Genomic DNA, 21,856 nt, shown 5'->3' with positions numbered 1-21,856 from the left:
ATGTGATTAAACACATCAGGTTATCATCGGCCTGTATGGATCTTTCCCTTTACTTCCAAAATGTGTTTTACGGCCTAACTCTTGAACCTCTAATATGCATCGTACAACACTACTTCCACACTGTGCACGGTGTTCTCCGCGCCACAAGGCCATCATTCGTACGAAGCAGCATCAAAATGGAGAGACATTTTTTTAAGGCCAAGGACAAGCAACGGTTAGGTCCTCAGAGAGCTATGTGGTGAAGTTTTACGTTTTGAGGACAGAGCATTGAAGGGTGTAAATGTGCAGCTGCTAACAGATAGCAAGTTTACAGTCTGACACCATAGAGGACTAAATGGAAACCATGGTCTGACACTTGTTAGTAGTGAATGGCTCATGACAAAGAGGTTGTTCTAAGCAGTACAATTTAGGCAGAGGTTATTTATTTTGCGTTTAGTTTGTGGTTGGTTCATCATCATTTATACAAATGATACTTTTGTCTCAATCATTTTATCCAAAACATTATTTTTGTGGTGTAGATGATGGTTTGATATCACATCTGTTTGTCTGATAGATAATTTAATTAGAAATGCTATTAATGCTAGCCCATCCGCCTCAGAGTTCAACGGTTGTTGGTTCAAATCCGGCTTTCCTGTGTGGAGTTTGCATGTTCTCCCCGTGGCTGTGTGGGTTTTCTCAGGAAACTCCGGTTTCCTCCCACATTCTAAAAACAAGCATGGTAGGTAATGTTAATTTTGTCGGGCATTTTTAAATTTATTCTCAGTTTTAGTCCAGTTTTAATCACGCTGGTTAGATTTTTTTCATACTTAGCCAACCTCATCCCAATTTGATTTAGTCTACTTTTAGTCTACTGTAAATCTAGCATTTTAGTCTTTATTTTAGTCGAAGAAACACAATATTACTCATCTAGTTTTAGTCAACAAAAACTGTCAATGTTTCAGTCTAGTTTTAGTCGGACAATCATTTTACCACTGTATATTTTTTGTCATCAAATAATGTTGAGCTTTTCGGATCTAAAACTATTTCACATAAAATTTTCCCTCATCTTTTTGATGAAAAACAACTTGACACACAATTAAAGTATATATCAACAAATGGCTACGATGGCTCCATGCTACGAGCCAGCATTAGTTAGCGGTTGGATTAACATTATTTGACATTATTGTCGGAACGTTATAGCCGTTGGATTATTGTTACATTATAAGGATAAATTACTTCTTCTTTTTTTTTCTTTCTTTTTTTTACCTTTCACCGTGAACCAACCTTCTGTCTGTCTCATGTGTTTGTGCATGTTGCACTCTTTAACTGCAGATTTGAAAGGGAGTGTGTCACTATGTGTCACATGACAGTGCCACAGTGACAGATTAGCAGACAGGATTTTATAAAATCATATAATTTCTGTCTCATCTTTGTTCATGAACTAAAATGTCCTTAGATTTTTAGTCCAGGTTTTATTTTATTTCTTTTTTTCTCTTTTTAAAAAGAGCTCAGTATTGTTCATTCGGTAATGTCATCATCATTGCTCTTTTTTTTTTCTTTTTCTTTTTTGTATGTGCGTGCGTGCGTGTGTGTATTCGTTAGTTCACCAAAAACCTATTAAAAAAAAAATCCCATACCGTTCACCTAAACCGAACACCGCCGTCAGGAGACCCGAGGAAGGACCAAAGAAAACAAAGTCCAGGTTTTATTAAGTGAAGTACATTTTCGTCTTCATTAGTCTTCTGATTTAGTCCCAATTATTGTTTATTAATGAGTGTTTTAGACTAGTCTAGTTTTAGTCTGGTGAAAAATGTGTTGATGAAATTTTTTAGTTTTTGTTTTCGTTGATGAAATTAACAGTAATGTTATGTTCATTGAATACTCTGAATTGTCCATAGCTGTGAATGTGAGTGTGAATGCTTGTTGTGTGCCCAGTGATTGGCTGGCGACTAGTTCAGGATGTTCCTCAGCGACGGTAAGCATTAGAGATAATGGACAAATACTTATGTTCTGTCGTATGAAAAAAAGTCCCAATGTTCAGTTGTAGTAAACTATAGTGTCAGTTCACAACAAAAGCTATCAAGGGCTGTGCCTTACATGCCTTACATATTTAGCTACATACAAATTAATTTGGTTCTTCACTTTTGTCTTGCTAACTCTCTCTCTCTATCATCTACTTTTTCCCCTTACCTGTATTTTTGTCTTCCTTTAGGCGTTTTATTTCATTCTCCCTGCTACGAGCCCAGAGATGTAAGGTCATGGATGCCTGCCTTTGTAATGCCAGCCTGCTGATTGTCTCTCTTTTTCTCTCTCCGCTGCCTCATTCCCTCTTTCTTCCACACTTCTTACTCTGCTTCCCATTCCGCCAGCCTCCTGAGTCCATTAAAACTCTTTTACCTATTCTATCTGTATGTTAATGTGCCAAACGGCATCGACCTGTTTTGCTTGTGCTACCATTTGCCTTTAGTTTTTATCTTAGCTACTCCTTTCTAGGAAGGCAAACTTGTCTACTGCACTACTATATGTAACAATTGTAGCATCTTGAACGTATGAGCACCAGAATATGTAGGTTTGGGTTTGGAGCTTCTATTAGAAATTCCCTTCTATTGTGTTCCCAAATTAATGATGTAAGTGTTGTAACTTCTGGACAGAAATTGGTACAGTGAAAACCAATGCAGGTGTCATTTTGTTGGCCATAGAAGAGCGCTATTGAATTGAATATCAATATTTTTCTGATATAAAAGATAACTTTATTCTGTCTATTTGTACTTTTATGGTGAATATATGAAAAGCCATCCCAGTGGAAAGTGAGTGTGTTTTTCTCTCCTTATACGTATGCATTTTTTTATTGTGGACACACTATACTGTCGTTATAAGTTAATGGTGTTGCCCAGTTGAGGAAACTTTCCACTGGCCTGTCTCCAGGAAGTTAGCTGGTAGGATTTGATGATCACCTATCTTGTATGAGGTTTCTTACTTTCTTTTCTTTATAGACTATCTGCAGTGGCTATGAAGTGTAATACACAACTACAAATAACTAAACAAAAAAATTCAACACAACAGCAAATAACTGAATGCAACAGTTTGTTTTTGTGTTGAGTCCTTTTCGCCCTTTTGCTGAAAAATACACCATTTTATTGTAAAATTCCCTGATGTTTGCATTTATCAGACATCAGTGGTCTTTTATTCCGCTTATTTCTGTCTATGAAGGCCAGAAAACAAGTGCAATGATTCAACACAGTTAGATTATTTGATTGGGATTTGATTGACATGTTATCTCTCCCTCCCTCTCACCCTCATCATCCCTCATTCCCTAGCCAGCAGCCTTCACACAGCCTTTTAGCACCCTTGTCAATGCAGCCCCCCATTCTGCTTCTCTATTCAAAGGCGTGCAGAGACACATTCAACCCCAGAGACACCAGATGAGCCCCACTATTTTTCACAAAAGAATCCCTCCCATGTCTGCCCATCTCCAAATGAACACATATATGCTGTCTTAAAATACAGTACGGTACAATATATCTAATTTACTCTGTTTTTTTTTAAACAATCAATAAACTCTGATTTTGCCTTCATTATCTGTCATCAAATTTGTTATTAAACTATTATTCCTCAAATATGACAGTTTATTTAAGTTGATGATTATACAGTATTTAAAAAAAAATTATAATAATAAATGTCAACCGCCATGGAACTCGTACAGGTAGATTCCAAAATTGTTAAAGAAGGTCCAAATTTTCAGTTTACTAAATTCTTCGAAAATTATTATCTAAAATTAGGCTCGTAATCCGCAGGAATTTCCGTAATCAAGCTCAAGTGAACTCTTGTTGCCATGCTTAGAGTTCATGACCCCAAAATACTGGCCTCTGACTGGTCTTTTGCCGTTTATTCAAGTCACATGCAGTCTTTGGTTAATAAACACGTTGTGTGAATCTGTTAAAAGAACGTAGAATGTTCTACAGATTGTCAATTTCTTTTCAAATATGGATGAATTTAGGCCGTTGTACCAAATTCTCATTTGCTCATTCCAAGGAGAGAAATTTGCCTATCGTCTCAATTTCTTGTTGGCTTGCAATTTACATGGTGCTATAAATCTACTACACAAGAACTACAGAAATTGCTCCAAGTGAAAAGAAGAAAAACAGACACCACCAATTTAGTTTAACTATGAAATGCTTGTGATTATCATTACACAAGTGGTTACAAAGCCATCAGCAAGTTCAGTAGTCAATCTAGATTTGACCTACTTTCACAAAAATAATCCGAAGAGTTTATTTTGAGTAATACACGAGGAACACAAAAGTAATGGTAAAAGTCTGAGTAGGCCGGGGAATGGCCGGATGTTGTGATACAAAATGATGAAAAGTGACATTAATACTTTTCGTCATTGCCAATGTTATTGGCAGTAGGCCTACACAGATTACTTCCCGACCCTTGAGAACTTGCAACTCCTCAGTATCAGTCAGAACAAACTCACTGCCTTACAAAAGCACTACAAACAAAATGGGTTGACCTTAGCGTAACTTACCTTGAACTGCTTGTGAAGAAATTTTGTGTGCGCGTGTTTGTAACTGGCAACTATCAGTTTGTACATTGTAAGATTTAAATGCAATGTGTCCCCACCTTCCAAATTCTACTCCCTCACAAGGTCAGCATATTATTGCACCTCATTTGGGTTACTTGTGTCCATCCTGAACTTTCCTGTCAGCACTTTCACTCCAAAATGCTTTCATGTTTGACCCATGGGTCTTTGTTGACAAATATCCCATTCACACATGCTGGTGTGCTGCAATATGGCACTGATGCACAGTCAGTCACGCCATTGGAGCGTCATTCAAGTTGCATCCTCTGGCAACTTTTCTCCATAATTGTCTGAAGCCAGCAATTTTCTTTTAGTTATATATGAAACAGATGTAACCCGATTTTATACATTAGTCAGAAAACAATGAAGTCTCTATCGTTAACCAGCAGTAGTAAAATTATAGTGTAATTACAGTACCATAAAAGTTTCCCATCTATTCCTTCCAACCTGAGATGTACCAAATTAGTGCCAGTAGTAGAAAAAAAGAGTATAAGAGATCAGCCAGGCCATGTTGCAACAAGCTCTTTTTGTCAGTTTTAACCAGGAATGTGAAGATTGGTGAAACGTACCTATATTGTAATTCTAATTGCTGCAAAACGCAAACAGATACAAATATACTTCTCTTTTTTTTTTTACTGATGAAAGAGACTCTAATCTCTCTTTTGGTAGTTTCCATGTTTTTATAGCAATAGAACACAATATTTTGTTGGCCTTGCAAAATTATTCAAAATCCATTTGTAAAACTTGCCTTGTAATAGCGTATTAATCATACCGTTATTTAAAATAACATTAATTAATCTTCAATTTAACACACTCCCTTTTAAGACCTTAAACATTTTGAGTTTGGTAGAATTTCCCCAGGGTTTGGGTTATTTCTATTTCAGTACGGTGCGTGTAAGTGATTACCCCAATTTGATGTGGCCAGGTGGTAATTAATGTGACATCTTAAAGAGTAATTTCCTCTTGTCTCACCTATCACGTGTTAGAACACCTTTACTGGCCTAACTAATGAGTACCTGTCACTTTACAGATCATCTTTCCTCACCTGTCCTATTCTTGTTGTAGACAAATTTACAGTAGGTGTGCCATTTGCAGTGTTGAAATTGAAATTAATAGAGCACAATTCCGTGGAGCCTTGAATATCACAACACTATCCATTCCAGGTTTGGTTAATATTGCAGATGTTTCTTTCTCTCCCTCCAGATGTCTTAACATGCTCTGTTACATGTTTTATACATAAGGGATCAACAATTACACTCCACTTTACACCTCAATTTGGTTATTCTGAAGATAATGGAGGATCTTCACCTGGCCCTGGTTGTCAAGTCATGGGTGGATAAATTATGTGGGGGCTGTTTTATGTAAATAAGCCACACTGTTGCATCACATTTCAAAATTCAGCACGACTTGCTTGATGTTTACCTTTTAAGTCAAATTCCATAAGACGCTGGTGACTTAGCTAGAGCAGGATCAATTTCTAGGCCACAGGTTAAGAGCTGTGTAAAAAAAAATAAAAAAAAAAGACGACTTAGGACCGCCTACTTTATCATCACTGTCTCTGATGATAGATGTGGGCATTCAGCACTTGGGGACACCCACAAGTGTCCACTCCACTCTGTCAAAAATGCAAAAAATGTCAAAAAAGTTGTCTCTTAATAGGACAAAGACGATTTATGATGCTTCTCCTATTTGAGTCCTATTTTTCTGTGTGTGATATGCACCAACTGACTGTAGTGGGGCTTCCATCCAATTGTTTCAAATCTTTTAAGCAAATTTACTGTGAAAATGCGCAAAACGGACATGTGACTTATACCCGTTTCCATCTGTTCTTCTTTTGCGAATATTGAGAGGGGACTCCGCCGCTGTAGTATATACCATTGAGATGTGATCCATCAGTAATTTAAAAGAAGAAGAACGGGAAGCAACTGCGCCGTGCGATGACGTCGTGTGAGTTTTCTTTTATAATTCTTGATCAACCGCGGCGTTTTTTTTTTTTGCTGTTTTCCATCTAAAATGTCATTAATATTCGCTTCTTTAATTAATTCCAAAAAGATTTCTGTTTCGTCGCCCCTCCCAACATACCTTACTTTGTCGCCAACCATTGCTTTGGGACTACAAACGTGCGTGTGACGTAATATCCGGTCAAAAAGTGTGACGTGTATCTGGTCTTGCCAGCGTTTATTCGCAAAACCTGTTTCCATAGCCAAAATTAGCATTTTCCTTTTTTCGATATACTTCAAAATCCACCACCTCCAAGCAAAAAAACATTGTTTGTGAATTTTGGGCCATTCAGTTTTATTTTCGCATTTCTTAAGAATTCGAATAGAAATGGATGGATGGAAACCCCACTTGTGTCCTTGTCCATCTATATTCTGTAACAATGCAACTTCTATCATGTAATCACTTAGACGTGACGTCAAAATAGCCTCTGTCAAACTATGAAGCCATTATTGCTTATCAGAAACATGTTTTTAATATTCATATTAAATATTTAGACACCAAGGCTTCAGTGACAATGTTTCAGTTTTTTGAATTGTTGTTGATTAGTTTGTTTAAACTGACCAGCCACACGGTTGTTTTCCTAATTGTACAACCAGATGGCACAGATAAAATTCATGGCCAGCTTCGATTTGCTTGTCTCACTGACAACCACCTCCCTTCTTAACTTTTGACCTCTGACCGCCCTCAACAGGGACCGTGTAGTCTTTCAGATAAGGGTGATTTAGACATGGCACATAACATCTGTTTGAGTTGCACAGCCTTAGCAAGGGAAGGCTGTCAATATGAAACCAGACATGTTACCAGCTAAAAAACAAAACCAAAACAAATAAGTGTCCAATTGTATAAATCAACAATGTACAACAACATATGAAGATAGACACTTTCCAGTGATGTTGTTACGAAACTATTTTACAGCCTGTCAAACAGATCAATAAAGCCAATAATCACAAATGGCCGACAACCCATTACGATAATAAAGTGTAATCTGTTAAGTCTTAAATATTTAAGAGCATTTAGTCATCTTCCACTTTGATTTATTTGGGTTTATTTTTATTATTATGTGCGCTTCCAAGCTGTTAATAGTAAAATTGATCATAAAAGATGTTGCCCATTGGGGGTGAAGCTATATCAGAAAGAAAAGAATGTGTGTATTTTTATTGCGCCTCCTGTTCATTTGAGCATCGATAAGTTATTCTGATGTCACCAGGAAGAAGTATTGTAAATATTCATAGGGTTATTTATGGAAATATCAGCCGCCGCCAGATATTGAGCAAAATATTATAGAAAAGGGAATCACTGAAGGTTTCAAGTGTTTGAAATTAGAATTCTGCGGGGTCAAGATTTTCAATGTCAAAATGATTACTTGCATGTTTTTTTTTGTGTGTGTGCATTGTGGGCAGTTTTCAAAAGACATTTAAAATGAGTCAAATAGGCATTCTACATAAACTTAAGTAATTATTTCACTGGAGGTTTATCCTGGTTTGAGTGTCAACACACTGCTGCTAATGACATCATGCTCCAGGTTTGAAGGAGGAAGGCTTTGTGGTTTTTGGAATCTGAGTTTGATTAATGAATTATTTGGAGGGAAAACATGGACATGTTTTAAGAAGGAATATTTCACTTTATATACATTAAATCTTGCTGCCCGATCATATCTAGTACCGACAGTGGGCAGGAACTGTTGCACCGTAAGTGGAAGTGATGTAACACTCTATGTACACCCCCACCACCACCACTACCCTTTTTTTCATTCAGAAACAGTAACATAGAGTTTTAAAACAGTCATTAAAGTGTAACTATATTTCATATGGAGACAAATGATCGATGTAAACGGGAAAAAATTGTAATATTCAATTGGAACTGTCTAATGTGACATCATCGGAAAGTGGGCGGGACTCATCCAAATACAATCTTGCAGGCCGATCAGGTCATATCATACATGGTACATGGACTTACATATGTAAGTTGGAAGTCCGTGATCAGGTAGCGACAACGGAGCCCTCACAAACTAGCAGCCTTTTTGTGGAGCCACAGTGCATTTCGCAGTAGTCGACTGCTACACAGCAATCATTTCAAGGTTGCATTTTTGGGAATTGATTTTAACTCCTGAAGTGTAATTTAACATTTTCACAGTTAAATGGTGTCCAGAGTTGGTGTTATTTTACAAAAGCCTTATTTTAACAATATTTAGTGTGGGCCAGTATAGACATTTTTGTAGTGTTAAATTTAACTCTGTAGGTGTTGAATTAACACTGCCAACTTTGCTGTGTCAAGTAATAAATGAATTGTAACGCAACACATTTAATGTACTATAATGATAACGGTGTACAGGAAATATAACAGAATTTACTTTTTTTATTTTTTAAATCTTTACAATTTTCCTATTTGGTTTGTCATTACTGATACACTTGTATAAATAATGTCTTTGCACAGGGTGGGGGGGGGTATTTATTTTGCAATAGAGGTCATATCAGAAGTTGTTTAACAAGGAAGTTTCAAGGTGGTTGTTTATGTTTTGTTTGTTTTTCTGAATACATTTGTGAATATTTTCTGTTAATTTGTTATCTCTTTTGTCATGATATGGTATTGAGTGTGGATTGAGAAGGAAAGCTTTAGCTCTTGGCTGCATCTTAATACAAATGAAAAAGACTGAACGCTTTCTGAATGCACTTTAACTCAATAGTCCAGAATACATCTATCCTAAAAGTAATCATTCATCTTTTTGCTTTCCCGTGTTTTTAGGATCATTCCTTCATCATCCAATACAATGATGGAAACGCAGAGGTTGTGTCCATGTGGGTTTGTCGCTGTTTGGAAGCAAGGCGAACGCAGCAGGCTCAAGGTCGTAACATGCACCGAGATGGACCATGACATTTTCAGCCAGTCCCTTGACCACTGCAAATCTTCAAGGTCATATACTGTATGTCCGTCTGCACTCTGCAAATGACTCAACAGACAAGGATGCCAATCACTCAAATGTTTGAGCCTTTTCACATCACTTTTGTGCAGTAGCAGGATCTCACATTCTTTGGACTCACTCTTAAGCTTTGCATTCATTGTGAAGAGCAACCCGGCGCCGGTCGTCTTCTGCTGTCCAACCGGATGACCGAAGATGAGAAGGTGATCAGTGAGCGTAACATCAACACTTAAGATGATGTTGAGAGTGATGTTGGTTTTGGCACCCTGCTAGTGAATGTTAAGGTGTGACTGACTGCCATTTGTTTGCTCCTCTTCCCAGTGGTATCATTTATTGCTTCAGCAACCATAGCTTGTCTCCACATTAGCAGTATTTTCTGACAGAACATACTTATTTATAATAGCTTTCGAAGATGATCAGCCCACAGGTGTCTCAAGTCCTTGTTAGTGACAGGAATCGGGGTGTACTAAACTATTTCCGCTTGAGACCCAAATTGGAAATTCAGCCTCTTCTTTTTAAAAGTATAGCACCTACAGTATTAACCTACCTATTTCCACAAAATCTACTAATGGTAAGCCTCTCGACAGGCATGAATTTATCATTAGCAGCACAAATCAAAATGCACTTTGCCAAGAATATGTGCACTTGCTTGACAATCAATCGATCGCTTTTGATTCTGACAATCGTCGACCCACTAGAAACTCTACCACTATGGTCCTAAGCTTGACTTGAGCCTCATTTATGTGAGATAAGCATGCACCAAGCAGGTTTTAAGAATGCCGTGATCAATTGTAAAAACGCAGGGTTTCATTCGGGTTGGCTGTCTTCTATTTCTAAAATGCACAAAGCCGTTGAAAGAAATCTTGACAAGGAAACACCAAACTCTGCAGCTGTTTTTTTTTTTTTAGTAAAAACAACAAAGCATTCCCCGCTCTTATAAATCAAACATTGTTACATTCAAGACACTGCTTTGTCCTGTGATGCAATATCCACTGTCTAAAAATAAAGTTGTAATGTGATCATACATACTGTTTAATGCAGTGTACTGTACTTCCCTTCAAGGAACACTAATATGGATTTTTCCATCAGCAAAAAAAAAGTGTGATATTTGACAATGTCTTTGTATGCTTTGACTGAATGTGTTCAAGATGCCTTCACTGCCCTGAAGACAAGGTAAGAAAGAGATGTGCACCGGTAGTTGCTGTTTTACTGCAATTTGTTTTCAGTGTCGATTTTGTCATGAGTTTGATTTCTGACAGAATTCTACTGAAATTCTTCTAACTAAAGAAAATAGTTGGAACAATGTCTGAAATTGATCAACATCTCTATTTAGTTTTTAATCTGTTGACTCCTAAAATGATATTTATCCAACTATTGGATGATATGTCTGATATATACTGCTACAGCAAAATTATAAAAGTGGTCCTAATTATTTGTTTAAAAAAGTCCCACAGATTTAGGAATGTTTTACTCTGCACTCAGAAACATGATTTGTAGGGCTGGGTATTGATTCTAATTTCCTCAATCCATTTGATTTTGATTCACAAGAGTTCAGTTCAATTCAATTTGATTCACTTCACTTCAATCCGATAGTGATTAATTATGGTACATCAATTCTTCTTAAATATCAAGGATATGATAAAAACTTCCGAATAAAATTTTGTGGAGGCAGTAACTGGTTAAATGATTTAGTTTATTTATGTAAGTAGCACATGTTTAATCACTTAAGTGTTACACAAACATTGACATCAGTACGGATGAGATGAAAATATTTTCAAAATTCTAATTCAATAATTGTAAATATAAATTCAAATGATACTGAATTGTCTTAAATTGCAATAAGTCAGGTCTTTCATAAACGTAAGAAAATACTTCAAAATTCAGGTGAACAGCACATTTCCAAAAAATGGTCTTTAAAAATCTAGTTTCTAATAAACCCTATGGGGAAAAAAAGAGATATTAAAACATTTATATAAAATTATAATTACATGTGTAAAAAAAAATTATATGTCACAAATGCAGGCAAAAAATAATAGTTTTTCATTAGTTGAATCAAGTGGGAATGTGTGATTCTTCCATCAAGTCACCAATGTGACAGACCTTGTGTTTGTTGTACAAGCAGCCAGTGAGTCATTTGGAGCTGGTGAGCATGATCATAACCAATACACTTCTAATAATGATGATATTTATCAAACAAATTAAGTGTGCTGTGAATTGTAAATGAATGGGTGAATAATTATTCTGTGGTCCTAATTGAAAGAAAGAAAGAAAGAAAGAAAGGGAGGAGGGAAGGAAAGAAAGAAAGACATTAAAAGGTGTCCAGCATGTTTAGGGTGACAACCTCATATCTTCATTCATTGGCTGACATTTGGATGTCTTAGCATCGAGTCATCCAAACCTGTAAGCACCTTGCTGTCTTAATTTCAACTTTAATTTGCATTTTGTAATTAAACTGAGTCACCCTTCAGTTAAAAGGAGCCTTGTTGGTTATGAATGTGTTCATTAACCTGGCAAGAGGTGGTTAAATTGCAAATGTCATTAAATAGTAGATGAGTTCTTTCTTTTCTTTTTCGGCTTAATTCTATTATATTGTACAACGTGTATTTTGGATAAACCAACCCAGGAGAGTATTTTGTCTCAAACAAAAGACAAAAGCAACAAATTCATGTGAGCATAATATGAAAGATGTGCTACATGTGAAAATGGGCACGGCACAGTGCAGCTCAAATCATATTCAGCAATGCCTTACCTTATAAAAGTGTCTCAAACACACATAGTGGATTTTGTATTTCCTTTGAGATTATAATATTTTAGTTATTGTATATCCGCCCAAAAATGCATGCTTGCCTGCGTCAGCTGCACTGCTCAGGCAAATGTCTGTGTCATGTGACATTAGGAGGCAAGTAGAGAACAATTAGCTCCGCCTGCAATACTACTGCAGTATTGACTGGAACCGAGGCTACGATAGCAGCGGGAAAAGGAACTCAAAAGTCTATGGACCAATCCAGGGTGTAGTCTGCATTTTGCCCAAAGTCAGCGAAAATAAATTCAAGCTCCCTGCAACTTTGAAAAGGATAAGGAGTATATATTGAAAAATGGATGGACGGACTCACCATTTCTCTAAATATAATTTTTGTTATTAGCTGGAGCCCTTCGCATTGTCTAAAGAGAAAATCAACCAAAACATTGTCTTTTCAATAACAAATACATGTATAATATGTTGATTTGATGGAAGATATATATATATATATATATATATATATATATATATATATATATATAATTGAAATAATAGTGGGGGTTTTTATGTACTTTTAACCCATTCACTGCCATTGACGGCTATAGACGTCAAAAATTCATTTGAGCTATTTCTATTAGTTTAACATTTTTTTCCCCACTTTTGTTAACAAGAGTATGAAAACCTAGAATTTTTTTTTATTGTGCATTTAGAACAGATATTAAAAAAAAAATAATCATGAGTTAACTAGTGAAGTCATGCGATTACAATTAAAAATGTTAATCGCCTGTCTCCCCTAATTTTTAATTAAAAAATGGTTTTATGAATTTATGGCAGTGAATGAGTTCTAACACTATCACTAAAAATCCTACAATGTAATTTACAGGATTGGTTTCAAGAACTCTCACATTTGCAGTGTACCTATTATGAAAATTACAGACCTCATTTTAAGTGGGAGAACATGCACAATCGATGACTCACTATACTTTTTTTGCTCCACTGTATTTGCTGAAATCTTCTCAATTCTTGCATCTATTGAAGTTGTGAGTTTTGTAGATTTCCTGCTTGAATTTATTTGCAGGATATCAAAGCTGCTGTTTAGATGTGAACTGCATGTTCTCTTTTATAAGGGAAAATAAAACTATCCAGTGTTCATATAATTCTCTTTACAAAAATTGCATCTTGCTTTTTTGACAATGAACTTCTGTTTAGTCTATAGTTGATACCCCAATAAGATAAGGCCTCATATTTGTCATTTTCTTCATGCAAACAGTATAAGGTAGTTTGCTATTGGCTTTAAATCACTAACTGAAGAATGAGACTAATTGGGAGATCTAACAACTTGCAGAACGACACATCACACACTCGCAAAACATCAAATGATATTATAAGGTGGAAAAAAGTGGACGATTTTAAACTGGCCCAAATCCATCCCAAATCAGACTTCAATCCTGTGTAGTGTGTATTTTACCTGTTAAAAAAAGCTAGTGGAGGGAGTAAAGAATAGTAAAGCGATAAAAGAACTCCATCAAAAAGAAATTGGAAAATCCTCAAAAAATAATCATACAAAACATGGGGGTTGTCAATGGTTTGATGCCGAAGTCTTTGGTCAATTTTAAATCTATCTGCACCAATACTTTTGCTCGCCCAGGGATTTGTTTTTCGTTTCAAACGTCGGTAATCTACTGTAAGATGTATATCACATCCATATTCGAATACCTGTAAATACAAGCTGAAATGTTGATCTTGTGTCATATTCGTCTTTTGAATATCAAGCAAAAAAAATAAAAAAGAAGCTGGCCTTACTCTGCCAACACTTTTGGAGGGAGTGCAGATGCCTTTTGTAAGCTATAAATGAATAACTTGAATTAAACCGTTATTCAGATCGAGCTTTAACACCATGACCTTTTTGAAGCTTGATTATAAGAGACAAATGCTTCATGTTTATGCTCAGTTTTTCTAAGAAATACCTTCAAAATGTCTCTTTTTCCACAATGTCAAGTTCACTAATTAATTTTCTCACTGGCGGCCGTGGCTCAGGGCGTAGAGACGGTCGTTCAGTAACCAGAAGGTCGGCTGTTCGATCCCCGCTCTCCCCAAGTCATGTGTCGTCGTGTCCTTGGGCAAGGCACTTCACACACATTGCCTCCAGTGCTACTCACACTGGTGTATGGAAGGTGCGAATGTCGTACGTAGCTTACCGCCACCGCAGTGTGAATGTGTGAGTGCACGAATATTGTATCCATTGTGAAGCGTCTTTGAGTTTCAGGAAAGAAAAGCTGATGCATTATTATTATTATTACTGCTATAACGTTGAATTAACAAATGTCATCGTCTTATTTTGCCTTTCATATGGACTTTCAAATGTCACCTTTGTTTTACTTACTGATAGCAAAACATTGCCTTGTCACCACTGACCTTCTACAGTGTTACTTATTCAAGTAGACGGCTGAATACATGCACGAATTGTCTTTGTTCGGGCACGATCAAGTTATTACGCAGCTGTGTTTACCGTGGCCGTTTTGGAAGACCCTGACACGCACACCACCCGCATGGAGTCACTCATTGCTCATTGACTTGTATTACATGTACAGTATTATTGGCTTTTAATCAAGTTCCTCCGCAATGAGAAAGACACATTTCTTGTTTTGAATGTGTCGAGCCTTCATGTTATTACCTCCAAATTTTCACAAAAGTAATGATATTTGAGTATAGCAGGTATTTCTTGGTTGTAATAATGCGTCTTGGTAATATGTTACCATTGGAAAGACTTTCTAGTTTAGATGGGGCCATATTTATAAGGAACAAATGGGATGAGCTGCAGAGCCGAGTGTTGGCGTTTGACTGACATGGATAGGGCAACTTCAATATGGTGAGCTGGAGCTGGGTCTCGGGGTTTTTTTTTCCTTCCTTTCCCGGATTGGGGGGGTGAGACTACGGGATGTCGTCAATCTCTGTACTGTGGATTTGTGAAGCCCTTTGGAGATTGTTTTGGCCTTAAGGGTTATTATACCGCATAAATAATATGGAGGACCAAAACTGCCAAAATAAATAAATGACTAAAAGTGAAAATAAAAACGGATATAAAAAATATATAATTCAAAAATTAAATACAGCAAATAAATATAAATATAAATAAAAACAAAACATTGTATGTCCATAAACGAATAAATAAAAGTGAAAATAATCAAATTAAAAAACGAGATTCAAAAAATATAAATAAATGTCAAAATAAGTATATAAATAGAATTAAACAACTTGCGACTTGAGTTGCTCAACAACAAGTCGAGGTGACAGTGGACAAGATAGACGCCCATTGCTGGAGCTCTCCAATGCAAGCCGGTGAAACTTCCTGGTTCGCCCCCCATTGAAAGGCAGTTTGCAATGGCGGAGTCCAACCCAAGACATGCTTAGGACCGCCCCCTCTTTGAATATTATTTCGTCCTGGCAGAGCATCTGCAGCATGAAATAAATGTGAGAGCAGAACGTTTTTATTTATTGATTGATATTTGATTCTATTTATATTTCAACATTTATTTTTATTTTTTCAATCTCGTTTTTTTTATTTTTTTTTATTTATTTATTTATGGATGTATATTTTTTTGTTGTTTTTATTTCCATTTATATCTTTTTTGTATTTAATTTTGGAATGATATTTTTTTATATACATTTTTATTATCACTTTTAGTCATTTATTTATTTTTAATTTTGGCAGTTTTGGTCCATAAAATAAGCGTGACTTTATGGCATGACCAAATTGCGGCATTGTTTCTGCAAACTGAAAATGGGGTATGTCAGTGACAGGCTACTCTTTGACGGAATGCCCATTTTAATGACGGAAACATTGACGGACGCACGTTTGGCTGAGGAATGACGGAATGACGATTATAATGTAGTTTGGCTTGAAAAATTGACGGATGATGATGATGATGATGGAAGGGAGTCCCAACTGATGACACGCCCACCTCTGTCAATATAAAGTGCCACATGTAATGAACCATTATTACAGCATCCATTTTGGCATTGTAGATAATAGGATACATTTAGTCCTCGTTCATTAGTCCTGGTGGTGCGTGTAGCACTGGGTCAGCCGCCGCTTACCTTCCACACCTGGGTCCTGCAGGTGGTCGTCGCTGAGTCAGAATCCCGCCACTTGTCACCTTCTGCTTTGCTCTTGCAAGCTTTTACTAGCATTTTCTACTAGCTTCTACCGCTAGCCGCTAATGTTAGCAACTCAAGCCTATGGTTCCGACTAACTCCCGTTAGCCGCTCTCGTTAGCTGCTCTCGTTAGCTGCTCTGGCTAACTCCGGCTCGCTTGGTCTTTTGCCGTTGCTCGCCGGAGTTCACCGGCTGCCAAGTCGTCGTCGCTCACCGAAATGCTCGTTCGCTCACGCAAAATAAGAATTGGTGGTAGGCTTGTGAAGTGGGGTCTCTTTTCGTCACCGTAGTGTGCGTGCTTCAAAATGTGCGCGCTTCAGCTGCATTCTATGATATAGTGACATCTAGTGGTGAACTTTTACACACTGTCACTTTAAAAGGTGCATTTTCTGTTTTTTCTTGTGACCGTGTACACTGAAAAAAATCTGATTTAAATCTATTTAGAAAATGTTGCATCAAATTATTAACAAGTTACAAGGGGGAAATTCTTGTTAAAACAAAGCAAGTTCTTAATTGAGTAAAATCTAAATTTGCAAGTAATTTCTACTTGAGTTTATAGTTTCACTGGCCAATCTTTTGTCTTTGGGATTACATACTTTATCAGAGTTTTTATGAGTAGAAGCTACTTACTTTTTAAAACTATCTATACTACTCATTTTCAAGTTGGATCTACTTTCTTTTGACATTGAATTGGCTAAATAGGATTTCATAGGGATTTAATTTCAGAAAACTATAGTTACGAATAAAAGCAAGAGAAATATACAATACAACAACACTGCTTTTCAAGTTTATTAATCAGAACAAAAATTTGGGTTTTGGTAATTTATTAAAAACTTGTTTCCTGACACTTTTGCCCAAGATGTTTTCCTCTCATTTAGTTTACAATTGCCACCATTTTTTTAACTCACCTTGAAACCTATCGAACACAGGCCCCCGTCGTCGAAAAAACAACAACGAATGGCTACTTTTAAATTAATACAGAGTTGTTGTTTTTAGTCATTCCAAAGTCTAACTTGCAGCCAGTCATTACGAGGAAGTTTGAGCTGAGACGGAGTTTTCATTTGTTGTATGCTGTCTGCAGGTGCAAACTGTATTCAATAAAACAGCTGCCGTGAACAAAGCAACACTCGCTTTAAACGGCGACTTGGTCATAATGTTATCAGCACACAGCGAATAAACAGTACTCAACTCAACTTCATGGTTTTTCAAGACAGCACACGTGAGTGAATATTAAAGTCCCCCATAAAGATTATATGATCATATTTCAGCAAGAAGATTTGCAAAGTCGTTTAAAAAGTCCTTATTGTATATTGGAGGTCGGTAAATGACACAGCACAGTGACAGTTTGGCCGATTTCAAAGCTGTGATCAATGTGGTAAATAGACATCGTTTACATTTACATTTAAATTAGTTTTTTTATTTTTTAAATAGTCGCCGTTCCTCCACCTCGGCCCGACGTCCTCGGAGCGTCCAAGTAAGTACAGCCAAACGGTAGTAATTCAATCATAGCGGTGGACTCACCAGCGACAGTCCAGGTCTCCGTCAGGCAGAGGAAATCCCAAGTTTTTGGAAAGGAAAAACTCAAAATAAACGTTTTGTTTGTCAATGACCGCGCATTTAACAGCGCGATCCTTGTGGGAGCAGCAGGGGTGCATGGCCCTTCGTCCGGCGGTCTCGAGGAAGCTCCTTTAGAAGCTGGAGGTCGGCACCGCGTCCAAAACGCAGAGGACAGCACGGCTGAAGCTTTTTGGGTAAACAGACGATCGGTAGCAGCCAGGAGTCGACAAGGGTCCAGGATACGCCACAACGGAGTGCATCCATGCATTCGGGAACAAGAAGGGGACGAAGCTTGTTCCAGCGTCCGATTTCGTTCACTAGCTGGCCGCTGCGTTGACCCCGGCGCCGCTGTCAACACCCGTATGAGTTGTTTACGTTTCTATTTCATCCCTCCCGACCGCCAGGTGGCGGTGCTGAAACAGCACGGGGGATCCCGCCCCCGTAAAGACGTTGACGGTTACCTTTAGGAATAATGACTACAGTTGCCGATGGTACGGAGGGCAATTACTTCTCACGCATGCGCTGAAGGTACGTAATAGTCGGTGCGGTGTGTATTTACGTAATTTTTCTACACAATGTGCTAACCGTCTGGACCGACGCCACAGGGGGTAGGCGTCGAATTGGTGTAGCTAGGCCTTTAGGGCCACGTATAAATATATTTTTTTAGAGGGCGGGGGCAATATAATAATTTGCGACTATTAAGTGGCAAATTTTCGACTCAGAAACTTACGAGAAATACACGTAGCATAGCTATAGTCTAATCATGTGAGGATTCGTTGGTGGTTAATGGGACACTGTTTATAAAATGAAAAGGCAGGATGGAGACTGATTCATTCTTAAATTTAAACTTTACTCGTCATACACCGCAGCCAGAGCGACAACACTTCCTGATCCCCTGTCAGCTGACTAGCGCTATCCAATCAGATGCTAGCATACGATAGGTAAATGCAAGTGAATGGCGGAGAGCAGCAGATTCGACACATCAACTTAGCTACTTGTACAAAAAAATACCAAAATGTATGAATGTGTAAATAATAATTCTGGAAACAAATACAAGTAAATATACATTTTAACAAATCAACTTAATTGCTTGACCGACCAGGTGTGGACCTTCGCAAAGTGAGGCGTCTTTGTCGCTGGCCAGTGGCCGTGCACAACGCTTTAAAGAGCGAATGCTTAACATCATATGGTTAATCTCTGCTAAAGTAATTACTATTTGGAAACCCGACCGAAAAGTATTGGCCTAGTCGAGTAGTACGCTACGTGTGTTTCTCGTACGTTTTTGAGTTTTTTTCTTGCTAATCTGCCATAATATAAAGTCGGATTTTTGCCACTTTATAAGGTCACAAATTTACCACTTTATAAAGTCTCAAATCTGCGAGAGAAAAAAATCTTAAATTTGCGAGTTTTTTTCTCTGAATATTGCCACCGCTCTCTAAAAAAATATATATTTATACGTGGTCCTAATACGCCGTCGTAAATCTCCGATGCACTTGAGGAGGAAGAGAAAAAAAGGCTCTCCCCTAACAAATGCATCCCGGAAGAGCAAAAATGGCGAGTCGTGACACCTGGGAGTCCGGAAGTATCAAATATAATCCATTTTCTCTCGGTTTTAAATGCGTATGAATAGACAGAAATCACTCGGTTGAATTATCAGGACTAAAAGAGTCACTGATTAGGCGAAATGAGAACAAACAAAGGTATAAGATGGTGCACATAAAGACATAATGAGACAAAAAAAAACATACAAATCCCATCATGCAACGGTCGCGAGAACCCGTGGCCCCTCCCACTTCGCGGTTGTGTAGATACAACTAATCTCTTGTATGTAGTCTGGCTGAGATTATGTAAATAACTAGGTAATAGGACAACTCTCAATTTTGTATGTTTTACATCAGATATTTTGGTGTCAAAATAATCTTTTCATTGTTGACATTACAATTTAACACTAAGTAACCATTACAAATGCGTAAGATGACTTTTTTCAGTGTATGTTGTGTACTTTTTTAACTGTTTATTGGAGTCCTGTATGAATTTGGCTGTATAGGCTATGTATGTGGATGTTGTTGTTTTTTAATCCTTTTCAGCATTTTGGCTGCCATTTTTAAAGTGTTATACAAATACAGTTTACTTGAAAAGCTGCTGATGCAAAAAAATTCAATTTTTACCATTTAGGTATTTGTGGTAACAATAGTAACATGACTTGTTGTCATCATCAGTGACAGTGGTAGCCCGCTAACGAACAAAGCTCAATCATTTTGTAACTTTTTTGTTTGTTATCAGCAGTTGGGTATCGAACCAAAAATTGACCCTGTGAATTGATGGAACTATTCTGAAGAGAATGTGATTTCATGTGTGTTTGTGTGTCGAGACCATTTGTATCTCCGAGTTGTAAGGAGGGAGAGCTGTGAGACTTCATTCTGTGTTGAGTGGCATGTGCTGCATAAAAATGTATTTGCTAAAATTGCTGGTAGACAATACTGCATTATGGCAAACATCCAATCAAGAATTTGACTAAATTGGGCCTTTTGATGAAAAAGTGTGATGAAAAGAGGGACTGTTTTAAATCAAATGCATTAAATATCACAGTCATTTTGATGTAAAAAATAGGACACAAATTTGATTTTTTCCCTCCAATAATGATAATTAGTGTATTATTTTCCATTTAGGATTAAGATATGCAGCACTCAACTATTTACCCTACTTATTTGAAGGGATAGACTCCAGCACCCCCCGCGACCCTTGTGAGGACAAGCGGTTAAGAAAATGGATGGATGGATGTTTGAAGTAGTCCTGTAGTCTATGCTTGTTACCTGTGTTATCATGGAATCTATATCTGTCTAATCAAATCTAACATTTTGCAGATGCAAGTTGAGATCAGCACTGTGCTTGAAAGTCCAGCATGCGAGTAGGCAAGCTCTATTTCAAGTCTCAAATGGTGCTTCCCTCTTACAGGTGGTCTTGGGGCGGAAGTGTCAATCACGTGGTGTGATTTAAGTCGACTGCAAATGTGTGCGTGCGCGCGCGCGCGTGTTTGTGACAACCCCATCTGCCGCGCGTAATTTCCCTCAACAGATGATCTATGGGTCTGCTGCAAGTGACCTATGGTGCTAAACACGTCGCAGTGAGAATTCGGACGCGCCACTTGATCTCATCTGGTGATATTGAGCGCGCATTGTTTGAAGATGCGTCTTCATTTGGCTCATATTCCCAAATTCCCAGCGATCTCCTTTGAATAGGACGGTGACCTTTTCCACCCCTCCCTCCTTTTCCACGCGTCAGTCCGACTTGATTAGCACGTCAGACGGGACAATGCGTGGGTGGCTCGCGTCCTGCCATTAGCCACATCCCTTTATCAATGCCCTGTAATTAAAATGTCACCGTTTAATTTTCGAGCCATCGCTTTGCTCTCGGTGGAATCTTTGCTCCAATAATAAAAAAAAAAAGTGCAATCGAAATGCTCTTTTCACTGGAAACGACAAAAAAAAGAGGCTGAGCATAAAGGGATCAATAGGCCCTTTAGTCCAAGAGGAGGATTGATTGCTCTCTAAAATGGGATTTATAGGCTCATGGTTTTATAGGGTGCTGATACAACTGTTAATTATAAAACATTTGGCCTCCGTTGCTGCTCTTATTAAAGCTGTCCCATCTATCTTTTTACTCCCATGCTTACTTATAGAAGTAAACAATGGGAATATCCAGTCTGCGTCATCAATTTAAGGTTTAAAAAAAAAAAAGCACACCGAAATGGCCGCTACGTGCCATGTTCCATTGACTTTAGTAAAGGCTTGCAATGTGATATTGGCTCTCAAAATAGCAGATCTACAAGTTGTATTAGGAGAGGTCGGGGCTCGTTGATCACAAAGAAATACAACCCTGGTGCTGATTTGGCTGCATGCGTTTAAAATTTAATGAAAGACATTA

General features: G+C 37.6%; 1 protein-coding gene across 2 annotated transcripts in view; it reads left to right on the top strand.

Annotated features, from left to right (window-relative positions):
• The window catches only part of map2k5 (mitogen-activated protein kinase kinase 5), a 48,309-nt gene extending 37,806 nt beyond the window's left edge, over positions 1-10,503 (top strand). For both annotated transcript variants that reach the window (XM_086072262.1, XM_086072263.1), the window contains one exon: positions 9,305-10,503. In XM_086072262.1, coding sequence (XP_085928388.1) covers positions 9,305-9,509 — 205 coding nt within the window. In that variant the 3' untranslated portion in view covers positions 9,510-10,503. The remainder of the gene's footprint in view (positions 1-9,304) is intronic.
• Positions 10,504-21,856: the final 11,353 nt, after the last annotated feature.

This window comes from Leptonotus elevatus, chromosome 3 (genome assembly GCF_054856555.1).
Source record: "Leptonotus elevatus isolate MCC_2025b chromosome 3, RoL_Lele_1.0, whole genome shotgun sequence".
NCBI lineage: Eukaryota > Metazoa > Chordata > Actinopteri > Syngnathiformes > Syngnathidae > Leptonotus > Leptonotus elevatus.
This window is presented reverse-complemented; position numbering and strand designations above follow the sequence as displayed.